Source organism: Brachypodium distachyon, chromosome 3, assembly GCF_000005505.3.
Source record: "Brachypodium distachyon strain Bd21 chromosome 3, Brachypodium_distachyon_v3.0, whole genome shotgun sequence".
Taxonomy (NCBI): domain Eukaryota; kingdom Viridiplantae; phylum Streptophyta; class Magnoliopsida; order Poales; family Poaceae; genus Brachypodium; species Brachypodium distachyon.
The window spans coordinates 33578261-33597632 of NC_016133.3; the positions used below are offsets into that span (position 1 = coordinate 33578261).

At 53.9% G+C, this 19372-nt stretch overlaps 1 protein-coding gene across 1 annotated transcript; it reads right to left on the reverse strand.

Annotated features, from left to right (window-relative positions):
- Positions 1-3083: 3083 nt before the first annotated feature.
- Positions 3084-4144, reverse strand: LOC104584178. Its single transcript, XM_010238336.1, has 2 exons — positions 3826-4144; positions 3084-3736 (listed from the first exon to the last, which is right to left on the reverse strand). The coding sequence occupies exons 1-2, from the start codon at positions 4142-4144 to the stop codon at positions 3084-3086; spliced, it is 972 nt and encodes a 323-aa protein (XP_010236638.1).
- Between the last annotated feature and the right edge of the window lie 15228 nt (positions 4145-19372).

The window sequence follows — 19372 nt, forward strand, 5'->3', positions numbered from 1 at the left end:
CGGCCCGGGAAGCACCCGGGCCCAGCGCACCCGGGAACCTCCTTCCGGGAAGCAGCTTCCCGGGAGGTGCCTAAGCGGGAATATTCCCAGAAGCCCCGCGAGCCCCTTGCCGGCTGGTAGCTTTGCCGGGAAGCTCGTTGGCGCTCCCCGGGATGAGAACTTCCCGGGAACCCGGGGGAGGGGGCCACGCGTCGCGCAGCGGTGGTACCCCGGGTGCCACTGGTGCGACATACGTATACCAAGATTATACAGAATCCATCTTGGGACCGCCGTATAAATACACATGGGCAATCTTCATTGCTCGTGTAGCCCTTTTCATGTAGAAAATCGCTCAGGCGATTATACCACATTCTACCCGACTGTTTAAGTCCGTATAGTGACTTCCTGAGCTGAACACTTTATAGACCTCTGTTTTCTCTGTCTTGGTTCGGAACCGGGAGACCATCAGGTATCCTCATATAAATTTCCGAATCCAAGTTACCATACAGGTAAGCACTAACAACATCCATCAATTTCATTTTTAAGTCCATATTGACTGCCATTGAGATCAAAAATCTGAAGGTAATTCCATCCATGACCGGGTAGTAGGTTTCCTCATAATCGACTCCAGGTGGCTGAGTAAACCCCTGAGCAACTAACCTTGCTTTGTACCGTACTATCTCATTATTTTCATTTCTCTTGCGGACAAATACCCACTTATAGCCGACAGGGCGTACGTGGGGAGGGGTTCGACACACAGGTCCAAAAACCTCTCTTTTGTGCAGAGATAATAATTCGGTAGCTATTGTCTTCTGCCAATCTTTCTAATCCGACCTCTTCTTACAATCAGCGAGCGAGTTAGGCTCGGGGTCAAGATCGATGATTGCAGCAATTTTCTTAGCAAAGTTTATGTCGACATTAGCAGTCGCTCGGTTTATTGATTCTCTCGTGTTAACATAATCTATGGCCATTTTGTCATGGGGCGCATCATGCGTATCCTCTGTCTCCACAGGATTTCCCATTCCTGGAGCGAGGTCGTTTAGTTTTCCCGTGCCGATGTGTGCGCTCACATCTCCGCTGGGTGCTTCCACTGTTGGAAGGTTAAAGTCCGGAATTTCTTGCGCTGGAGATTCCGTACTTGTGCCAGGTCTCAATTGGCTCCCCTCATTCTTTCGGGGCTTTTTAGTAACCGAGTGTGATAAATCCCCTTTGTCCTTTTTCGTCGGGCGTCCCCGAGTACTTGGGATTTGAGGAACCGGATTTCTCGTCCTTTTAGGCCTTTGGACTCGAGTGGGTAGACCCACAGAATCCTTGGGTATCTCTACCCTTTCTGGTACATTGCGCGCAGGCACATGTGATTTTGTCACACTTCTCAAGTCAGTAAAGTGATCAGGCAATTGATTCGCTAAAGCATGCAAATGTATTATCTTTTGGACTTCTCTATGTGTCTCACTTGTGCGCGGGTCATTTGCGTGGATCCCCGTGGCTTGACACGTCAATTCTCGACTTTTCTCATCAAGAGGTTGATTTTCTCCCCCTAAAGTCGGGAAGAGATCATCGTCAAAAATGCAGTCAGCAAAGCGGGCCGTATGACAGTCTCCTGTCATGGGGTCCAGATACCTGATTATGGACACAGTCTCATAACCAACGATATCCCCGAATTACGGAGCGGTCCCATTGCTGATCGCTAAGGGGGTGGTATCGGTACATATACCTGGCAACCGAACCTACGAAGGTGGGAAATTTTTGGTGCCGACCCTTGCGCTAGTTGGACAGGTGAATGGATGTTGTAGGCCGTGGGTCTATAGTTGATGAGATTTGCGGCGTGTAACACTGCATGCCCCCAAGACCTGGTTGGTAAATTACAACCCCGAAGGAGTGGTCTGGCAATGAATTTAATTCTCTTGATCAATGCCTCCGCTAGTCCATTTTGCATATGGACATGCGGTACAGAGTGCTCAACCTTAATGCCAAGTGCCATACAATAATCATCGAACGTTTTTGAAAAAAATTCTCTAGCGTTGTCCATTCGGATAGACTTTATACGATGATCCGGGAAATTATTCCTCATTTGTATGATTTGCGACATCAACTTGGCAAAGGCATGGTTCTGTGTAGACAACAAGTTAACACAGGACCATTTAGACGAAACGTCTATGAGCACCATGAAGTATCGAAACGGCCCCGAAAGGGGCTGAATCGGACCACATATATCCCCTTGGATGCGTTCCAAAAACGCAGGGATTTCATCCCTCACTTTTAATGGTGATGGTCGAATGATTAATTTCCGCGTCGCGCATGCTGAGCACACGAAATCATCATGATTCGGGAAATTTTTAACATTCACCCCATGCCCATTTGAGTTGTTAATTATATTTCTCATCATTCTAATACCCGGGTGGCCTAACCTATCATGCCATAAGTAAAATAGTTTAGAGCTTCTAAATATAGTCTTTAAGGTAGTGTACACGGGCGGCGCTACAATCTTAGTGTAGTAAAGCCCAGTGTCGAAAGAAGGGAATTTTTCAACAACATGCTTACCGTGGGCATTGCGCTTTGTGATAAGTAGGCACTCTTTGCCATTATCATCATCGGTCTCCACATGGAGGCCGTTTGCGCGGATGTCCTTAAAACTCAAGAGAGTTCGAGTCGACTCTGGGTACAATAATGCTTCCTCAATGAGCAAAGTTGTTCCCATGGGGGGTATGATAGTGGCTCGTCATGAGCCTACTATTTTGGACTCGCCCCCTGCGATAGTCATTAGACTCCCCGGAGTCTTTTTAATGAACTCGAAATAACGAGTTTCTCTCAAGATGGTGTTTGTGGTACAACTATTCACAAGGCATGTTTCCTCCATTTGAGCGCCACGTGTTCTAAAATATAGCATCTAATTAATTAATGAAGCGAGAAAGTAGCAACATAATTAAGTAAATACGACATACATTTCAGAACATAACAAGCCATCAATATTAATAAAGGAATTAATGAATGAATTCAACATCCAATCGCCATAAAACAAATATGTTTTGCTCTCGTAGAGCTTACAATAAACCAATTATTCAAATGTATCACACCACCATGCAAATATAAAGGAATAAAGCAAGCTAGGTAGACTCTTCCATGAGACCATTGACCTCAAGCGCAATCTTGTTTGCGGTCATGTTATCCATGGTGAAAAGTGTTGCAGCGTCTCCCAAGTCCAGACCAGATGGTGGATTCCCCGAGGGCTCAACATCCGTCGGTGTGGTGGTGTCAGTAGTGGATGCCTGTAACATTGCCAGGGATGGCGGTGTAGGGATCATCTGTGGCGGCGCCACTTGGGGCGCCACAGATCCTCCCCCTCCGTAGATGGTGAGGTTGGCACCATGTGCCTTTCTCGCCTTATAAGCATCCGCTACGTGCTGAGATGTGCGACATTCGCGGGAATAATGAGACTTCCCGCCGCACCTGAAACACACTTGGGGCCCCTTGGGCACCTTGGCCTCCTTCGTGTCCTTCCTTGCCTTCTTGCCCCTCTTCTTCTTGAGGGGCTTGCGGATTTTGAAAGCGTTGGCCTGCACTTCTGGACGCGCACTAGCCCCCAGTGGTTGCACGACAAAGTTCTTTTTGAGAACCTCGTCATGCGCCTCAGCCACTTGGAGGATGTCGATCAGCTCAGAATATTCCTTGTAGTTCGCCTGCCGGTAGCTCCAGGAGGATTGCACGGCATCCGGATGAAAGGTTGAGAGAGTCTTCTCAATCTTCTGGCTATCGGTGACTGTAACACCGCATAGCTAAAGACGAGTACAAATTCGGTGTAAAGCCGAGTTGTACTCACCAACGGACCAGAAATCCGCAAACCTCAACCGGCCCATTCCGCCTCTGCCTGGGGCTGGGTGGAGTACTTTAGTCTTTCGAACCGGCGTTTGAGGGTGGTCCATAAGGCTAAGGCACTCCGCTCAGCCATGTACTCAACCTTGAGTGTGGCGCAGAGGTGGTGGCGTAGGAAGTGCAAAGCCTGGGCATTCTCAGCCGACGTGGCAGCAGGGGCACCTTTGCCATCCAAGCCAATCGGGCTCAAGAGTTGTTTACCCTCGAGCCAGATTTCCACATCAGTTGCCCATGCAAGGTAGTTACCACCATGCTGTGCAAGTTCGTCAAACTCGCGCTTGGTGATTGCCGACATCAGCAAATATGCATGATTCCATTTAGATTCCAATGCATAATTGCGATGAAAAATACATTTGTGATTTAATGTGGCGTTCCAATATTAAAAACATGTGATTCTATGCTTCATAATATGATTAAAAGTGTTTGAACAATTAATCTACAGCATCAAAAAGCTAAATCAAAGCATGTTAATATTAATGACATGTTAAGCAAGTGCAAAGGGCAAACATACGCCCAAAGAGTACATCCCCGAAGCAATTTTGGCCTAATTATGCGATTTTAGATAAAACAGACAGTTCCAGGGATATATATGCAAAATAACACAACAGGGATAAAATGCATGTAATTTACTGAAACATCCCGGACTAAAACGCAAAAATCATGGCCCAAGATGCATTCGGGTTGCCGGCCCATTTCCCTTTTTTTTCATCCCAAAGGGCGGCCCATCCCGCGCGGTCCAGCTGGGCCAGCCACGCCAGCCCCTAGGGTTTCCCCTGGGCGGCGGCCCATCCCACGCGGGCGGCCAGCCCACGAGGCGACGGTGGCGCGGGCGCGGGCGGCGGCGGCCAGTGCCCAACGCGGCGGAGCGCACGCACGTAGCGGCGGCGCATGCGGGGGCGGGGGCGCGCGCAGCCGGGGCGGCAAGGGCGGGCGCGCACGTGGCGGCGGCCTACCGGACGGCGGCGACGCGCGCTCGCGCCCGGCGCGCTCCTGAGGCGGCGGCGACGCGCGCTCGCGCCCGGCGCGCTCCTGAGGCGGCGGCGGTCCGGCGCATTGGCGGTGGCGGTGCTCGCGCTCGGGAAAAAAATTGGGCGGCACGGCTGGCGGCCATTCATGGCTGCTGTGGCCGGCGGTGCGACGCTCGACGGCGTGGCGCCGTCTCCCCCAAAGATTGGTGAACAAGTCCCTCTTGCGGCGGAATCGATCGGCAATTGTGACGGCGACTTGGTCAGCAAACGACCCGCGAGGAAAATCCAATCTTGAGGTGAAATACAACGAAAAAAACTAATTGCAAAAACGGAATCATGCCGCAGAGAGGAATCCATTTTTGTAATAAAATTTCAGATCCAATACCTCCGTGATTTTTGTCGAGAGCCTGCTTGGGGGAGACTCGATGAAGGCTCGGGGTAGAGGCTCATGATGATAACGTGTTGTGCAACTCCTGCCGGCTGGCCGGTCCCGAGGTTGCACACCAAGATCGTAGTCGAACACACACAATCACAGAATACAGTAAAGTAGATGAACACCAGAAAATAGTAGAGAGGAACATGAGCTTTTTATTAATTCTGATATAAGTGTATGTAGAAGGGGTAGCCTCTCCTTTATATAGGCCCACTGGATAAGAACTCGTAACAAACTATTAGGTAAAAAAACGAATAATAAAAGATTGGTGGGGTGCTCACGACTCGGTGGCCATCCAACCCGGTCGTTTGGTTCCTCAACAAATCCCACGCCACACGCCTCGGCTACCGGCGGCCCAGCATATTCTGACATCTGAATGGCGACCAGTTCTAGCCGTAGAAGAAAGAATAAACCACGTGGCACTGTCAAACTGTTCAGAGTCCAGTGCGGAGAAACGCCGTGCGGCAAATACTGTACTCCGGCGGCTTTCGCCGAATAAATTGCGTTGGTTAAACTACTCCACTCGCTAGATCTACGGTACGTTCTGTCAATCCATCTGGACAACGATGGGTGCACAGGTGCATTGCACCGTCGAAGGACTGCAAGTGAGTCAAGTGACCAATGTCAGGGTACCACGTCAACTCAGAACTGCCTTTCCGCTTTAAAATAACTTATCTTTTGGTGCGTGTATAGCTGCATTGCATGGATTTATCGGCATGGGCTGGATGGACACGCCTTTCTTGGACCGCGCCAATCATGATAACGAAGATAAGCGACAAGGCGTCCCGACCATAGTATATGAATGGCAAATGGGGACGTGCTGGACTCTTTTCCACGCTGCCGAAGCAGCCAGATAGAATAAACCGTTCATTATTCAGATTTCAGTGGGAAGTAGTGTATGCACAAGACTCTCCGAGTCCTTCTAGAAGGGTGTTTTTTAAGGAAAAAAAATGTTTCTAGTAAGTAGTAGTACACCAAATTCTTGTCTAGTCTTCGAGTCAATATGGAAATGGATATCTTGTTACCCGCGAACTCCTGCAGCGGACCTGAATATTCAGGTCGTTGGATAGATATCCAGTTAATTAATTAAAAAAGTGCTAACATATGAATTTAGATGCTACGGAGTAGAATCCATGTCACTTATTTCAATACGAAAAGAGTAGTAAAATGTTGCATACCTAGTAGTATTCACGTCACTTATTTCGGAAAAAAAACAGTAAACGGTTGCTTACCAAGCAGTAACTCGCACATTCCGGCAGTCTCCAGCCATCTCCGCTGGCCATCAACATTTTCATGTTCTACCAGGTGTGGGCCATGCATGCATGACGGCAGGTGCCATCTAAGGCTGTTTTTGTTTAGGTTGGAGCTTAACAGAAACTGGTTGGAGCTGAAAAAAACTAATTTTTTGCTGGAGCTGGAAGGCTGGAACTGGACCTGACTTGTTGTTCGTTTAGAATAGTACTAAAATTGTGGCTACAGCTGGACGTTAGTTGAATGTCTGAAATGTCCTTATTTACTGCAGATTTTGATTAAGTACCGAGTTGAACGCAGATGACTGAGTTTAAGAGTTGTTTTCAGCTTAAAATACCTAATTTTGACAAGATTTATCTGAAATTGTTTGTTTTACCTAGATTTATTAGTATGAATTGTTTGATTTCATATATTATTTAACTTTAACAATGAGAACAACACTACTTATTAGTGAAGTCTTGTCAAAATTAGGTACTTTGCAAAAAATAAATCTATCAAGAAACAGTAACACAATCACGAGTTCATGACTCAGGGAACAGAACAGTCAAAAACACAAGTTTCAGCATCACAAAATTTTCAGAACGGAATAACAGGAACCAGAGCTTCCTGGACCACGGCTCCTCCCCCTCGCAGGCGCTCACATCTTCGTTGTCATCGTTGCCGTCCGCGTAATTCTTCCGCAACGGAAGAACTCCTCCTTGTTGAGCTCCCCACGGAGGACAAAGCAGCAACAGGCGTGGCGGAGGATTCGTGCGGTGGTGGCTCGAACCAGCAGCACGGACAGCGGAGCACACCACCAAGAAATCGGATCAAAACAACAAATTCTACGCACGTAGCAGAACAGATAACAACCAAGGAATCGGATCAAAGAAGGATCCAGTTCACGTTGATGAAGGATCGGTACGGTCGACTAGAGGGGGTCGACTAGAGGGGGATGAATAGGAGACTAACAAATTTTATCTTTTTTTTTTTTTTTTTGAAATATACAAACACTTAATTCTATATCTTTCTAGATTCTCTAAAGTGAATGCAACCCTAGAATGAAATGCAATAGCTGAAGTAACAAAACATATCAACAATGTAAAGGGGAAATAATACCACACATGAAGATGAAGATTTCACCGGAGTTCCACCTATTGGGATCGGTGTACGTCTTTGTTTGGAGGAGTGCTCTACCACAAAGATAGAGACGCCACGAAGGCTCACTCTATTCTCCAACTCACCACACCACAAAGGTGGGATGAGCTCTCACAACACCACAAAGGTGAGGTGAGTTCCACTAATGACTTCCTTGAGGGCGAACGCCGAACCCTTACAAACTTGACCGGGGCAAACTCCACAACTCAATAGGAGGCTCCCAATCCAAGCCTCTAGCTCCTCACACATCAAGGGAGAGCTCGAGGTGACCGCTTCCGTTTAGGGTTTCCAACAACCCAAGAGAAACGAAATCCACAAAGAAAACAAGTGGAATCAACTTTTTGACTTGTTGAAAACCCTAGAGCAAGATATTCTCCTCCAATCCTCAAAGAATCAAGAGTGATGAGTGGCTAGGGAGGGAGATCTTGAAGATTTAAGCTTGAGGTGTTCTTGAGATGAGTTGGGGTGTTCTTGGCTGCTTGCTTGGTCACCTAGCTCGTTGGGGACGAAGGGGTATATAAGTGGGTTCCCAAAAATCGAGCCGTTAGGCACAGGTCGGGGTAGGCCGGAACTTCCGGCAGACCGGAAGTTCCGAATATTCATCGGAAGTTTCGCATATTCCTCCGGGACTAACAGAGAGCACCCGGAGGTTCGGGCGGAAGTTCACCCGGAACTTCCACCGCCTGGAATCCTGAATTGCAAGAAACACCTTCTGAAAACAGTTTTCGACTCACACCTTTTTGGGTAGGCTTTTTAGTGGGTGCAATTTGTGTGTATATGTGTACGTGAAATTGATTCACCTGTTACCTTCCCTTGTGGATCCCCTCTTAATAGTATGGATGTCCTACGACTCAAAACAACCGAAAAAGTCGCTAAACACCGCTACGCTTCTTTCCTTTTTAGGGGTCCACAAATCATCTTGTGTCGAGTTTTTTATTAAACCTGAAATACTTAGCACAATATAAGATAACAAAACATGTTGTCATCACCACCAAAACTATTTAGGACAGAAATGCCCTTTCAGTTGATGCCGCCACTTGACCCCGTCCGCCGTCGCCGCTGGACCGGGCCACCTCCGCCGGGCAGCCGCTGCGTGGATGGAGAAATCGAAGGGGAGGGGTGGTCGCCGCCCCTCCTCTTCGATTTCTAGCAAAGTAGTGACGAGGGTAAAAGGGCGTGGGATATTTCACAAGCTCCAGCCAGGAGGAGAAGCATCGAAATAAGTGCTTGTGCTCTCTAGTGTAAATTCGTCTGGAGCTTCTTCTCTTCAGCTAGCTGGAGATGAGGTGTTTGTTTTAGCTTGTTGGATTATAGTCTCAAGAAGCCAAATAAGCACAAGATGCAGTCTAAACAAAGGGACCCTAAGGCGACGCGTTGCTCTGCTGGCTAGTCGGCACGCAACGCATAGACATGTCCTGGACTCCTTGCAGCTGATCAATGCGGCGTAGTTTTCACGCACGTTGTAGGGTTGATACTTGCCTGAGGCTCTGAGCCATTTCACTCTCGTTTCGTCTCCTCTTGAAACATTTTGTTAGGCCTCTCTTGTACAATACAACTGTAGTATCTAAACTCATGCACTAACACACGCCACATGCACACCACACTCACACATTCTACCCCTAGCGCGTAAATAGACCTACAACCTATTACATGCACGCACACTAGATTCTTAGACCCACCGGACTCTATCGGCAACGGGTAAGTTAAATTGGTCTACCACTAAGGACCAAGCGTGGTGTCGTGGTGGTGTCACGACAGATGCCATAGGATGGCTTAACTTGTGGCCGATGGACGTAGGAGGATCCGGATGAGGGAGGACATGAAGGGAAACACACACAAAACACACAAGCACACACAGATTTACCCAGGTTGGAGCTCTCTTGTCGAGGTAAGACTCTTACTCCTGCTTTGTTGTATCAGTCGAGATAGGCAAGCTCTATAATGGCGCTCCTTGAGCTGTATTCTTGAGAAAGAAGAAAAAGGGAAAACCCTAGATGCCTAAGTGCTCTCTCTTTCCTAAGTGCTCTCTCTTTTCTAAGTGCTCTCTATTTCTATCTACAGAGGGGTAAGGTTCTATTTATAGGCCGCCCATGTCACACTGACATGTGGGCCGAGTCTAACGTCATCTTCCTTGGGCCCCACCGGGCACGCGGCTTGGTTCCCTCCAGGCAGTACCGTAGGGGACAAGACAACTTTACTTTTCCCTGCCAGTCTGCAACGGGCACAGCTATCCTCTGCCGGCTTCCGTCAGAGATTCTCTTTCGGTGCTTCTCTAGCGTGGTCACCTGACACCGGTACGCAGGCGCTGACCGCTTTCTGAGATGACGATGGCTTTACTTTACTTCGCACCGCGTGGTCAGGATAAGACCGTTGAGAGATCTCGGCTATCGCCGAGATCAAAGTGCTCGTCCTTATCCTGCAAACTTATAAAACAAGATAGCCATGCCGGCATACGCTCGGGATGCAGACTTAGTGTTAGTTTAACTTTACGATGCCGGCATACGTAACTATGCCGGCTTTGCCTCCGTCATCTCGGCTAGAGTTGTGTCGCCATGACCTTACCCGGGGTCATCCCCCCGACACTAGTCCCCGAAGCTGTTGTGGTCCGGCAGAAAAGAATGTCGGGCCTCGACAGTTTCCCATAGACAAACCACCAACGCCTACTTGGGTTCAGCCAAGAAGGATGCCGAGATAACCCCAGGTTCTCCTAGCCGAGATCAATTCATTCCGAGAGTCCGGGTTGGCGCGCTTATCCAGCCCTTAGCCGAGATTCTTTCTTCTCCATGACCGACAGTTAAAAACTTACTTCTGCCGATATAGACGCCACCTGTGACTTGGATTCTACACTTCTTTAAACCAACTGGAGGATAAGGCTTGAGTTACTGCCATCGCGCTTTTTGAGGCGAGCGTGCCTTCCCGTCGGACAGTAAAGCCGACGGAGCCATCAAGGAGGGAATTTCGGTTCCCACGCAAACACTTATCCTCCCGGATCCTGCGCGATTCTCGGCGGCACGCCGCGCAGTAATGAGCGTGTGCTTTGATGGGAGTAACTGCCCCAAATCGTGCGCAATCTTCCCGTTAGCCACTAAGGTGGTGAGCACGGGAAACCCGCACCCCATTACTGTGCCATGCCTATAAGAACAGGAGGAGGGCGTGGGCAGAAAACCCTTTGCACTCCTCGCACTCCTCGGACCATTTGTTCTCCTCTGTCTTCCTGCTCCCTGCGCACTCCGCCGCCAATGCTAGCACCAAGCTCGCCCGCCGCCGCGGTATCTCGCCTCCAAGCTCGCCGCCGCTGGTTCGCTCTCACCCCTCTGAGCTTCTGCCGCACTCACCTGCTAGCTCGGGCCTCGCGCGAGCACCATCCTCACCAAATCTCAAACCCTAGATCTGTTCTCCAGCAATGTCGTCTTCTTCCCGCAACCACGCCGTCGACCCTATTGCTCAGGCGGAGGAGAGGACCAGCTTCGAGCGTGTCGCTTGGGAGGGCTCTGACGTGACTCCGGCGGAGATCCAGTGGCTCCGCCACTCCCGGCGGATCCCGGAGGAGGTCGAGTGCCGGGTTCCCGGCGGAGAAATCGTGCCAACTCCAGAAGCTGGTGAGCATGTTGTCTTCCTCTCGCATTTTGAACGCGGCTTCGCTCTTCCTGCCAGTGATTTCTTTAGGACTTTCTTAGGTTTCTTTGGCCTCCAGCCGCACCACCTTCCGGCAAATGCCATCCTCACTCTTTCGGCATTCGTCACCTGTTGCGAAGGCTACCTCGGCCTTTGGCCCTCCATCAACCTGTGGTCCCGGTACTTCATGTTCCGGCCACAGGTTCTCCCGGACAAGGACAATCCCGGCGCCGCAAAGCCGATGACTCAATGCGGCGCCGCCACCATCGTTCCTCGCCGTAACTCGGCTTTCCCCAGGATTCAGGGTCTTGAGTCAAAAACACCTCGGAGGCCGACAAGATCAACCTGTCGGGATTCGAACTCAGCCCCCTAGAGGAAAAGAGAATCTAGTCTTACGACCCAAAGGATACCCTTCCGAAGGTCGCCGAGATCCACGCCGCCATCCTGGAGCTCAAGGACCAGGGGATGACGGCCGACAATCTACTGGCCACCTTCGTATACCGGCGTCTGTGCCCGCTCCAGCGCCGGATTCACAAGATGTGTTTCTACGGTGGCCAGTTTGACCAGGATAGGGTGTCGACCATCAAGCTTTCTCACGCTGAGGTTCGGCGCCGGCTCAAGGCAATCGCCACGACGAACATGTCGGAGTGATGGACCTTAGGTATGCCGGCATACGCCCGGGATCGTCGCGCTCCTCCGGTGAGTTTTAGTTCTTACTATCTCCTGTTCATATCCGACATACAGTTATGCCGGCATTTGTCTGATGTATGCTTATCTCGACCCAAACCGACTTCTTTGTGCAGAGGTTCTCTCTTCAGCGAAGGGAAGACGGGGGTTCTCCGGACAAGCGCTTCATGGCCCCGTGCAGGTCTGCTGTCGCACCAGTGGCACCCAGGGTACCACCGCTGCATGACGCGTGGGCCACGTTGCTTGTTCCCCGGAAGGATCACACCCCGGGCAGCTCTGCACAAGCTGCCCGGAAAGTCACCAGCCCGGCAGGGCTAGCCGGACTGCGGGAGTTGCCTCGTAGGGCAGCACGAGGAATCCCGCCTTGGCGCTTCCCGGGAAAGTTACCTGCCGGGAAGGGTGTTCCCGGGCGCAGGCGCCCGTTACAGGAGCGGGACCAAGCGGGCAGGACAACGGCGCCACGTGGTTACTCGGCGGGCTCCCTGTGCACAGAGTTCGTCAGGACGAGGAGTGAAGCACACGCCAGCATTAAATGCTCCGACCAAAAGGGGATTCCCCGTCCATTCGGCCTATAGTGACTGGCCTGGGATAACTTCTGGGCGCCTAGACCACTAGTTGCAAGGCTACTCAATCTGCATGCAAGCCAGCGCACCGAGGAGGAGCTACCCTAGCTCTTTGCTCGCCATTTGTCACCCATGCACCGTGGCACCTGTGGTAACCCGTTCGGTATAAAAGGAGGACCCCCGCCAACGGTCAAAGGGTTCGGTTCGGTTCGGTTCGGTTCGGTTTCACTCGGATCCACGCTAGCTCTAGCCAGGAAAAGCAAATAACACTTAGCTAAAAAGGGAGAGCACCCGGGGACTCCCTCCGGCAACCTGTAAAACCATTGTTCGCTGGTTAATAGAAAAACACATAAGCAGGACGTAGGGTTTTACACCTCAGGGTGGCCCGAACCTGGGTAAAAAGTGTTCTCGTGTTCTTTGTGCTTTCGCGCCTCGCATTGGCCTCGCCGGCGATCGCCGGAGCGATCCCCGTCGCCCCCTGCCGAACCAAAAAGGGGGGTGCCAGCGCATCCCCGGTATCTGAGCCCCATGCTACAACATCTGGCGCGCGAGGTAGGGGGCTCGCGAGGAGAGCTCGCTGGTGACCGCCAGCGCCGTCGTCTACGGCAGCATCGGCCTCGTCTACCTCGACGACAGAGCCAGTTGCTATGCCTCCTAAGCGGGCCGGTGATTCTCGGATCGACCCGTGTGAAGCCCCAGCGGCACACACGCGATCGCACGACGCGCAACCCGTGTCGCGGGCTCAGGAGAACCCTGAGCCCTCTCGGGCGCAGTAGTCGCCGCTGCCACCCCCGCCTCCTCGGCCGTCGGTGGACAACCGACTGAGGGGGCCAGCGGCTCCCAGCGCTGGAGCCAGTCGCGCGAGTGGCCACGATGCCGTCCGCGCCGGCCAGCGAGTTGAATCGCGGGCCGTGGACGCGCAGCGGCAGCTGCGCCATGAGCACACCGCGTCGTGAGCGACGCCGATAGGATCGCACCCTACTCGCCCGGGTGCGCCGGGTGATAGGGCGGAGGGCAGTCGGTCGGAGAATCGACTGCCCCCAGCCAAAACGCTGGAAGAAGCCATCATTGCCGCGCGAGTCATGGTGCGGTACGAGCCGCAGCAGGGCACGCGGCGCACGAAGCATGGAGCGCGGAGTTGGATGCGCTCATCGCACTCGCCGCCCAACTGCCGCAAGGCGAGGGCGCCCCGGCTGGCTCAGGCTTCGGGCAGAACCCGGGATGCGGAGATGCGCCCCATGCCTCGGGGCAGGGAGAAAACCCTCCCCCGCGGGAAGGGCAAGGAGGCGGGGATCCTGAGAGGTCCTCGGATTTGTCACCAACCGTCACACGGGGTGACGCGCGCGGCGTCCTGAACGCCCGCCAACAGGAGGATCTCCGCCAGCACTTGGAGCGCCGGCGCCGGTGCGAGGCAGAGCGCTAGCGCCCGGAGGAGCAGGAGGATGCCCCCATGGGCGCCGAGGACGGCTGCACCGCGTTCACCCGCGAGCTGCGCCGGGTGACATGGCCCCGCAAGTTTCGAGCGCCGGCGCTTGGGACGTACGACGGGACTGTGAACCCGAAGGATTTCCTCCTGACGTACACGTTGGGGATGCATGCCGACGACAAGGTTAGGGCTAACTGGTTCCCGATGGTCCTCAAGGGATCAGCGAGAATGTGGCTGCTCAACCTGCCTGCCGGGTCCATAGCCACTTGGGCGGACCTGCGCGAGCAGTTCATGAGCGTGTTCCAGGGCGGCTACAAGCGCCCAGGAACCATGGCGGAGCTGCACACCGGTTCCCCAGAAGCCGGGAGAGACGTTGCGGAGCTTCGTCAACCGGTTCTCCTGCCTCTCCTACTCCATCCCGGAGGCGGAGGCTGCCACCATCGTCAACACCTTCGCCATCAACGTCCGTGACTCCAATATGCAGGAAAAGCTGAGCATGCATCGGATCCGGACGACGCAGGGTCTCTACACCCTGGCGCACAAGTGTGCCATTGCCGAGGAAGGGCGCTTGGCGCCTGAGCTTGCAGCTAAGGCTGCCGCGAGCCCAGCTGAGGGCTCGTAGAAGAAGGGCTCCCAGAAGCGCAATGGGAAGCAAGTCCTCACCGCAGAGTCGGGGGCGACCGCGAGGCCTGCGAAAAAGGCCTCGCCCGGTGGCGGGTCTGGCGGAAAGCCGGGCGACGCACCCCGTTGCCCCATCCACGCCACGCCACCGATCATCAAGAACGTGACGGTGACCAAGGTGCTGGTGGACAATGGAGCAGGGCTGAATCTCATGTCCGCCAGGCTAGTGGAGAAACTTCAGCTGCCGCTGGAGCAGCTGAAGCCCACTGACCCGTTCCGGGGAGTGAACCCCGGGATCGAGCGCTCCCTGGGGCGCATAATGCTGCCGGTTACCTTCGGGTCCTGGGAAGCGTTCAGGACCGAGCACCTGGTGTTCGACGTGGCGCACACCCCATTGCTCTACGACGGGATCCTTGGTCGGCCGGCGCTGATCAAGTTCATGGCGGCGACTCATTGCGCCTGCGACGGGATGAAGATGCCGTCCACGTATGGAGTCCTCTCCATCAGGTGCGATCTCAAGGACGCAGCCTGGTGTGTTGGCGAGGTCGTCAAGGGCGCCGCTGCAGCCGATTCCGGTGACGAGGACGTCGCCGGAAGTGCAGGCTCGTTGCCGGGCGATCGTCCCGCAGCAAAGAAGGCCCGCGCTACCCCGCAAGAGCTTGCCGGGGGTGGCGCAGGCTCGAGCTCGTGCCCCGGCAAGGGCCAGAAGCTCAAGGAGGGGGCCGCCAGGATGAAGAAGCTGCCCTCCAAGCCGGCAACGAGGAGCGCACCGTCACCGTCGGTGCGAACCTCATTGCCGAATAGGAAAGCGCCCTCGTCACTTTCCTCCGGGAGAACGCCGACGTGTTCTCTTGGGAACCGTCGGACCTCCCCAAAGTCCCTAGGGAGGTGATCGAGCATCAACTCGCGGTGCGTCCAGACGCCCAGCCCGTCAAGCAGAAGATCCCCCGGCAAGCACAGAAGCGCAAAGATTTCATCAAGCAAGAAGTGGACAAGCTCAAAGCTGCGGGGGCTATCGGGGAAGTACTGTACCGCACTTGGTTAGCTAATCCTATAGTAGTACCCAAGGGGGGGATAAACTTCGCATATGTGTGGATTTTACTAATCTTAACCGTGCGTGTCCTAAAGATCCTTTCCCTGTATCTCGCATTGACCAAATAGTAGATTCCACTGCCGGTTGTGATTTTCTGTGTTTTTTGGATGCTTTTTCAGGCTACCATCAAATTAAGATGGCAGTCGAAGACGAGGAGAAAACAACGTTCATCACCCCGGTTGGCTGCTATTGCTACACATGCATGCCTTTCGGGTTGAAGAACGCGGGCTCAACATTCCAGCGTGCATTGCGCGAGTGTTTGGTACCCCAGCTAGGCCGAAACGTAAAAGCCTACATGGACGACATCGTCATCAAATCAAAGCGTGGGGACTCACTGATTGATGACCCGCGGGAGACGTTTGATAACCTCCGCAGGATCAAGCTCAAGTTGAACGCTGAGAAATGCACCTTTGGTGTGGACTCGGGTCAGCTTCTGGGTTTCTTGGTTTCGCACAGGGAGATTCAAGCCAATCCAAAGAAGATAGAGGCTATCGAGAAAATGAAGGTTCCCCGCAAGGTGAAGGACGTTCATCGCCTCAACCGCTGCGTTGCCGCGCTGGGGCGCTTCATCTCGAGGCTGGGCGAACGCGCCCTGCCTTTCTTCAAGGTGATGAAGAAGAAGGGCCTGATCGATTGGACCCCCGAGGCCGAGGTGGCGTTCCAGGATCTCAAGTAGTACCTGAAGTCGCCGCCCATCCTCGTCGCCCCCAAGCCGGGCGAGCCGTTGTTACTCTACCTATCGGCGACTGACCAAGTGGTCAGCTCGGTGCTGGTTGCTGAGAGGGAAGAAGACCACCCGGGGGTTGAGGTTGCGCGGCAGGGGGCTGAGCGGCCCCCGGCAACCGCCTCGGACCCGGGGATCGCCGTCGAACCAGCGGCGTCAACACCACGCAAACGGCTCGCGCAGCACCCTGTGTACTTCGTCAGCACGGTGCGGCGTGACGCCCGCACGTGGTACCCGCAAGTGCAGAAGCTTTTGTTGGGGATTCTGCTTGCATCACGCCAGCTGCGCCATTACTTCCAGGCGCACCGCATCATCGTGAAGCCACCGGGAGGGTGGCCGAGTGGAGGATGGAGTTGTGAGAGTTCGATCTGCACTTCACCAACACCAGGAGCATCAAGAGCGCAGCAATGGCCGATTTCGTTGTGGAGTGGACTTCGACGGGCATAGAAGAAGAGGAGCCGGAGACTAGCCTGCCCGGCAAGCTGGACGAAGGCCACTGGGTCATGTACTTCGACGGTGCATTCAGCCTACAGGGGGCTGGCACCGGGGTCGTCATTGAGTCACCCACGGGCGATCAGCTGAAGTTCGCTATTCAGCTAGACTTCCCCAACTCTACCAAAAACACGGCCAGTATGAAGGCTTGCTCGCCAGGTAGCGGACGGTGGTCGCTCTTGATATCAAGCGCCTGGTTGTTCGCGGGGATTCCCAACTCATGATCAACCTGGTTAACAAGGACTACGACTGCCCACAGATGGCGGCGTACGTGGATGAGGTCCGCAAGCTGGAACGCAAGTTCAAGGGCCTACGATTCGAGCACGTCAAGCGCAAGGATAACTTCGCGCCTGGCGAGCCATCCAAGTTGGCAGCAGAGCGCCGGAAGGTTCCGGCGGGGGTGTTCTGGCACAGGTAGAGTGCGCCTTCGGTTGCCCACAAGCCGGCTGCCGGGGAAGCCCCTCCGACAACCGAGGGAAACCCTGCAACAGCGGAGGTCCATGCCACTAATGCGACGTCATGCATGAGCAGGGAAACCCTGCCTTGGGCGGAGGATATCGCCCGCTATCTGAAGAGGGAGGCCCTCCCGGAGGATGACGTTGACGCGGAGCGTATAGCCCGGCAAGCCAAGATGTACGCCCTGGCGGACGGGAACCTCTACCGGAGACGTGCGAATGGAGTGAAGCTCCTCTGCGTGCCCCAAGACGAAGGGCACGCGCTTCTAGAAAAGATACATCGAGGCGCATGCTCACACCATGTGGCCTCCCGGGCTCTGGTCGGCAAGGCGTTCCGGCACGGCTTCTACTGGCCTACGGCGTTGGCTGATGCCGAGCAGCTGGTCAGGACGTGCGAGGTGTGTCAATTCCACGCGAAGATGAGCAACCAGCCGACGCAGGCCCTGCAAGTGATCCCATCTTCCGTTCGCGGTCTGGGGGCTGGACATCGTCGGCAAGGTGCCAAGGGCGGTTGGCGGCTACGAGTACTTGCTAGTGGCCATCGACAAGTTCTCCAAGTGGGTGGAAGTGGAGCCAGTGCGGAAGGTGACCGCTCAGGCCGCCATCAAGTTCTTCAAAGGCATCGTGTGCCGGTTTGGTGTGCCTAACGGCATCATTACCGACAACGGCACACAGTTCACGAGTGTCGTGTTCCAAGCCTACTGCGAGGACATGGGCACCAAGATCCACTTTGCTTCGGTTGCTCACCCGAGGAGCAACGGACAGGCGGAGCGAGCCAACGCCGAGGTGCTGCGGGGGCTCAAGACAAGAACCTTTGACAAGCTCAAAGGCCACGGGAAGCACTGGGTCGAAGAACTCCAGCCCGTGCTGTGGTTGATCCGGACCACACCTCGCCGAGCAATGGGTGAAACTCCTTTCGCTCTTGTATATGGGGCAGAAGCGGTGCTGCCCCTCGAGCTCAAGCATGGATCCCCTCGAGTACGCGCGTACGACAACCATAGCCAACACGAGCAGAGGGCTGACAATCTAAGCTTCGTCGAAGAACTTCGACACCGGGCTGCTGTGCGGGCTGCACGCAACCAGCAGGGACTCTGCCGTTACCATGACAGGCGGGTCCGTCCCCGGGAGCTCGAGATCGGAGGCCTTGTCCTGCGCCGGATACAAGGCAGGAAGGCCGGGAACAAGTTGACTCCAAAACGGGAGGGGCCCTTCCGGGTAGTGCAGGTAACCAGGCCAGGGGCTATCCGGCTGGAAACCGAACAAGGCTTGCCGGTGCAAAATAGTTGGAATCTTGAGCACTTGCGTAAGTTCTACCCGTGAAGCAGCGGAGCCCGACCCACAGGTGATGGTCCGGCAGCATGCCTCTCGAGCTAGTGTAGCCGGGCAACCCCCGATTGTAAACCAGTAGCTTTTATGAATAAAGATAAGTACTTTTCTCTGAATTTCAAGCTGCCTCGATTGTTTGCATGGTTTTCCTCCTTCTGTCTCTTGCTTTAGGTGCACAGAAGTCTCTTTCCATTCTTGGTTGTGAGCAGGAGGCTGCCGGAGCCTGGAAAACGATTACTCCGGCAAGGGGCCATGCCGTTGCCGGGTTCCCCGCAACATGCATCACGCAGGAGCTGTGTCCTGGAATAGAAAGGTGCTCACACCCAAGTTTGATATTGACCCTTCTGTGCCTGGGGCCTGGGAGGCAGGAGGGTTACCTGTGCTTTATCCTTGTTGCGAGTCTTTTTTCGTGTGTTTCGAATTTTTTTGCAGCATCTTGGGCTCGGTAAGAATCTAACATGCAGAGCAGGGACAGAGTTGAGCGCACTGTAATGCTCGTGGGTCGCTCACCGGCTGTGTCATTTAGCGGTGCCCGATTGTGCGTAGAAACCGCACTTCGAGGTTCTCACCGCACTCCGAGGGTCCTGCAGCAGGGGGGAGCCGCCACGTGTGCTGCAGCGACTTGGCGCGCGCGGTGGCAAGGCCCTTACCGCACTGCAAGGAGTGTGACACCACGGGTGCCACGGTGACTAGGCGCGCGTGGTGGCAAGATTCTTCACCACGCCAATAAAA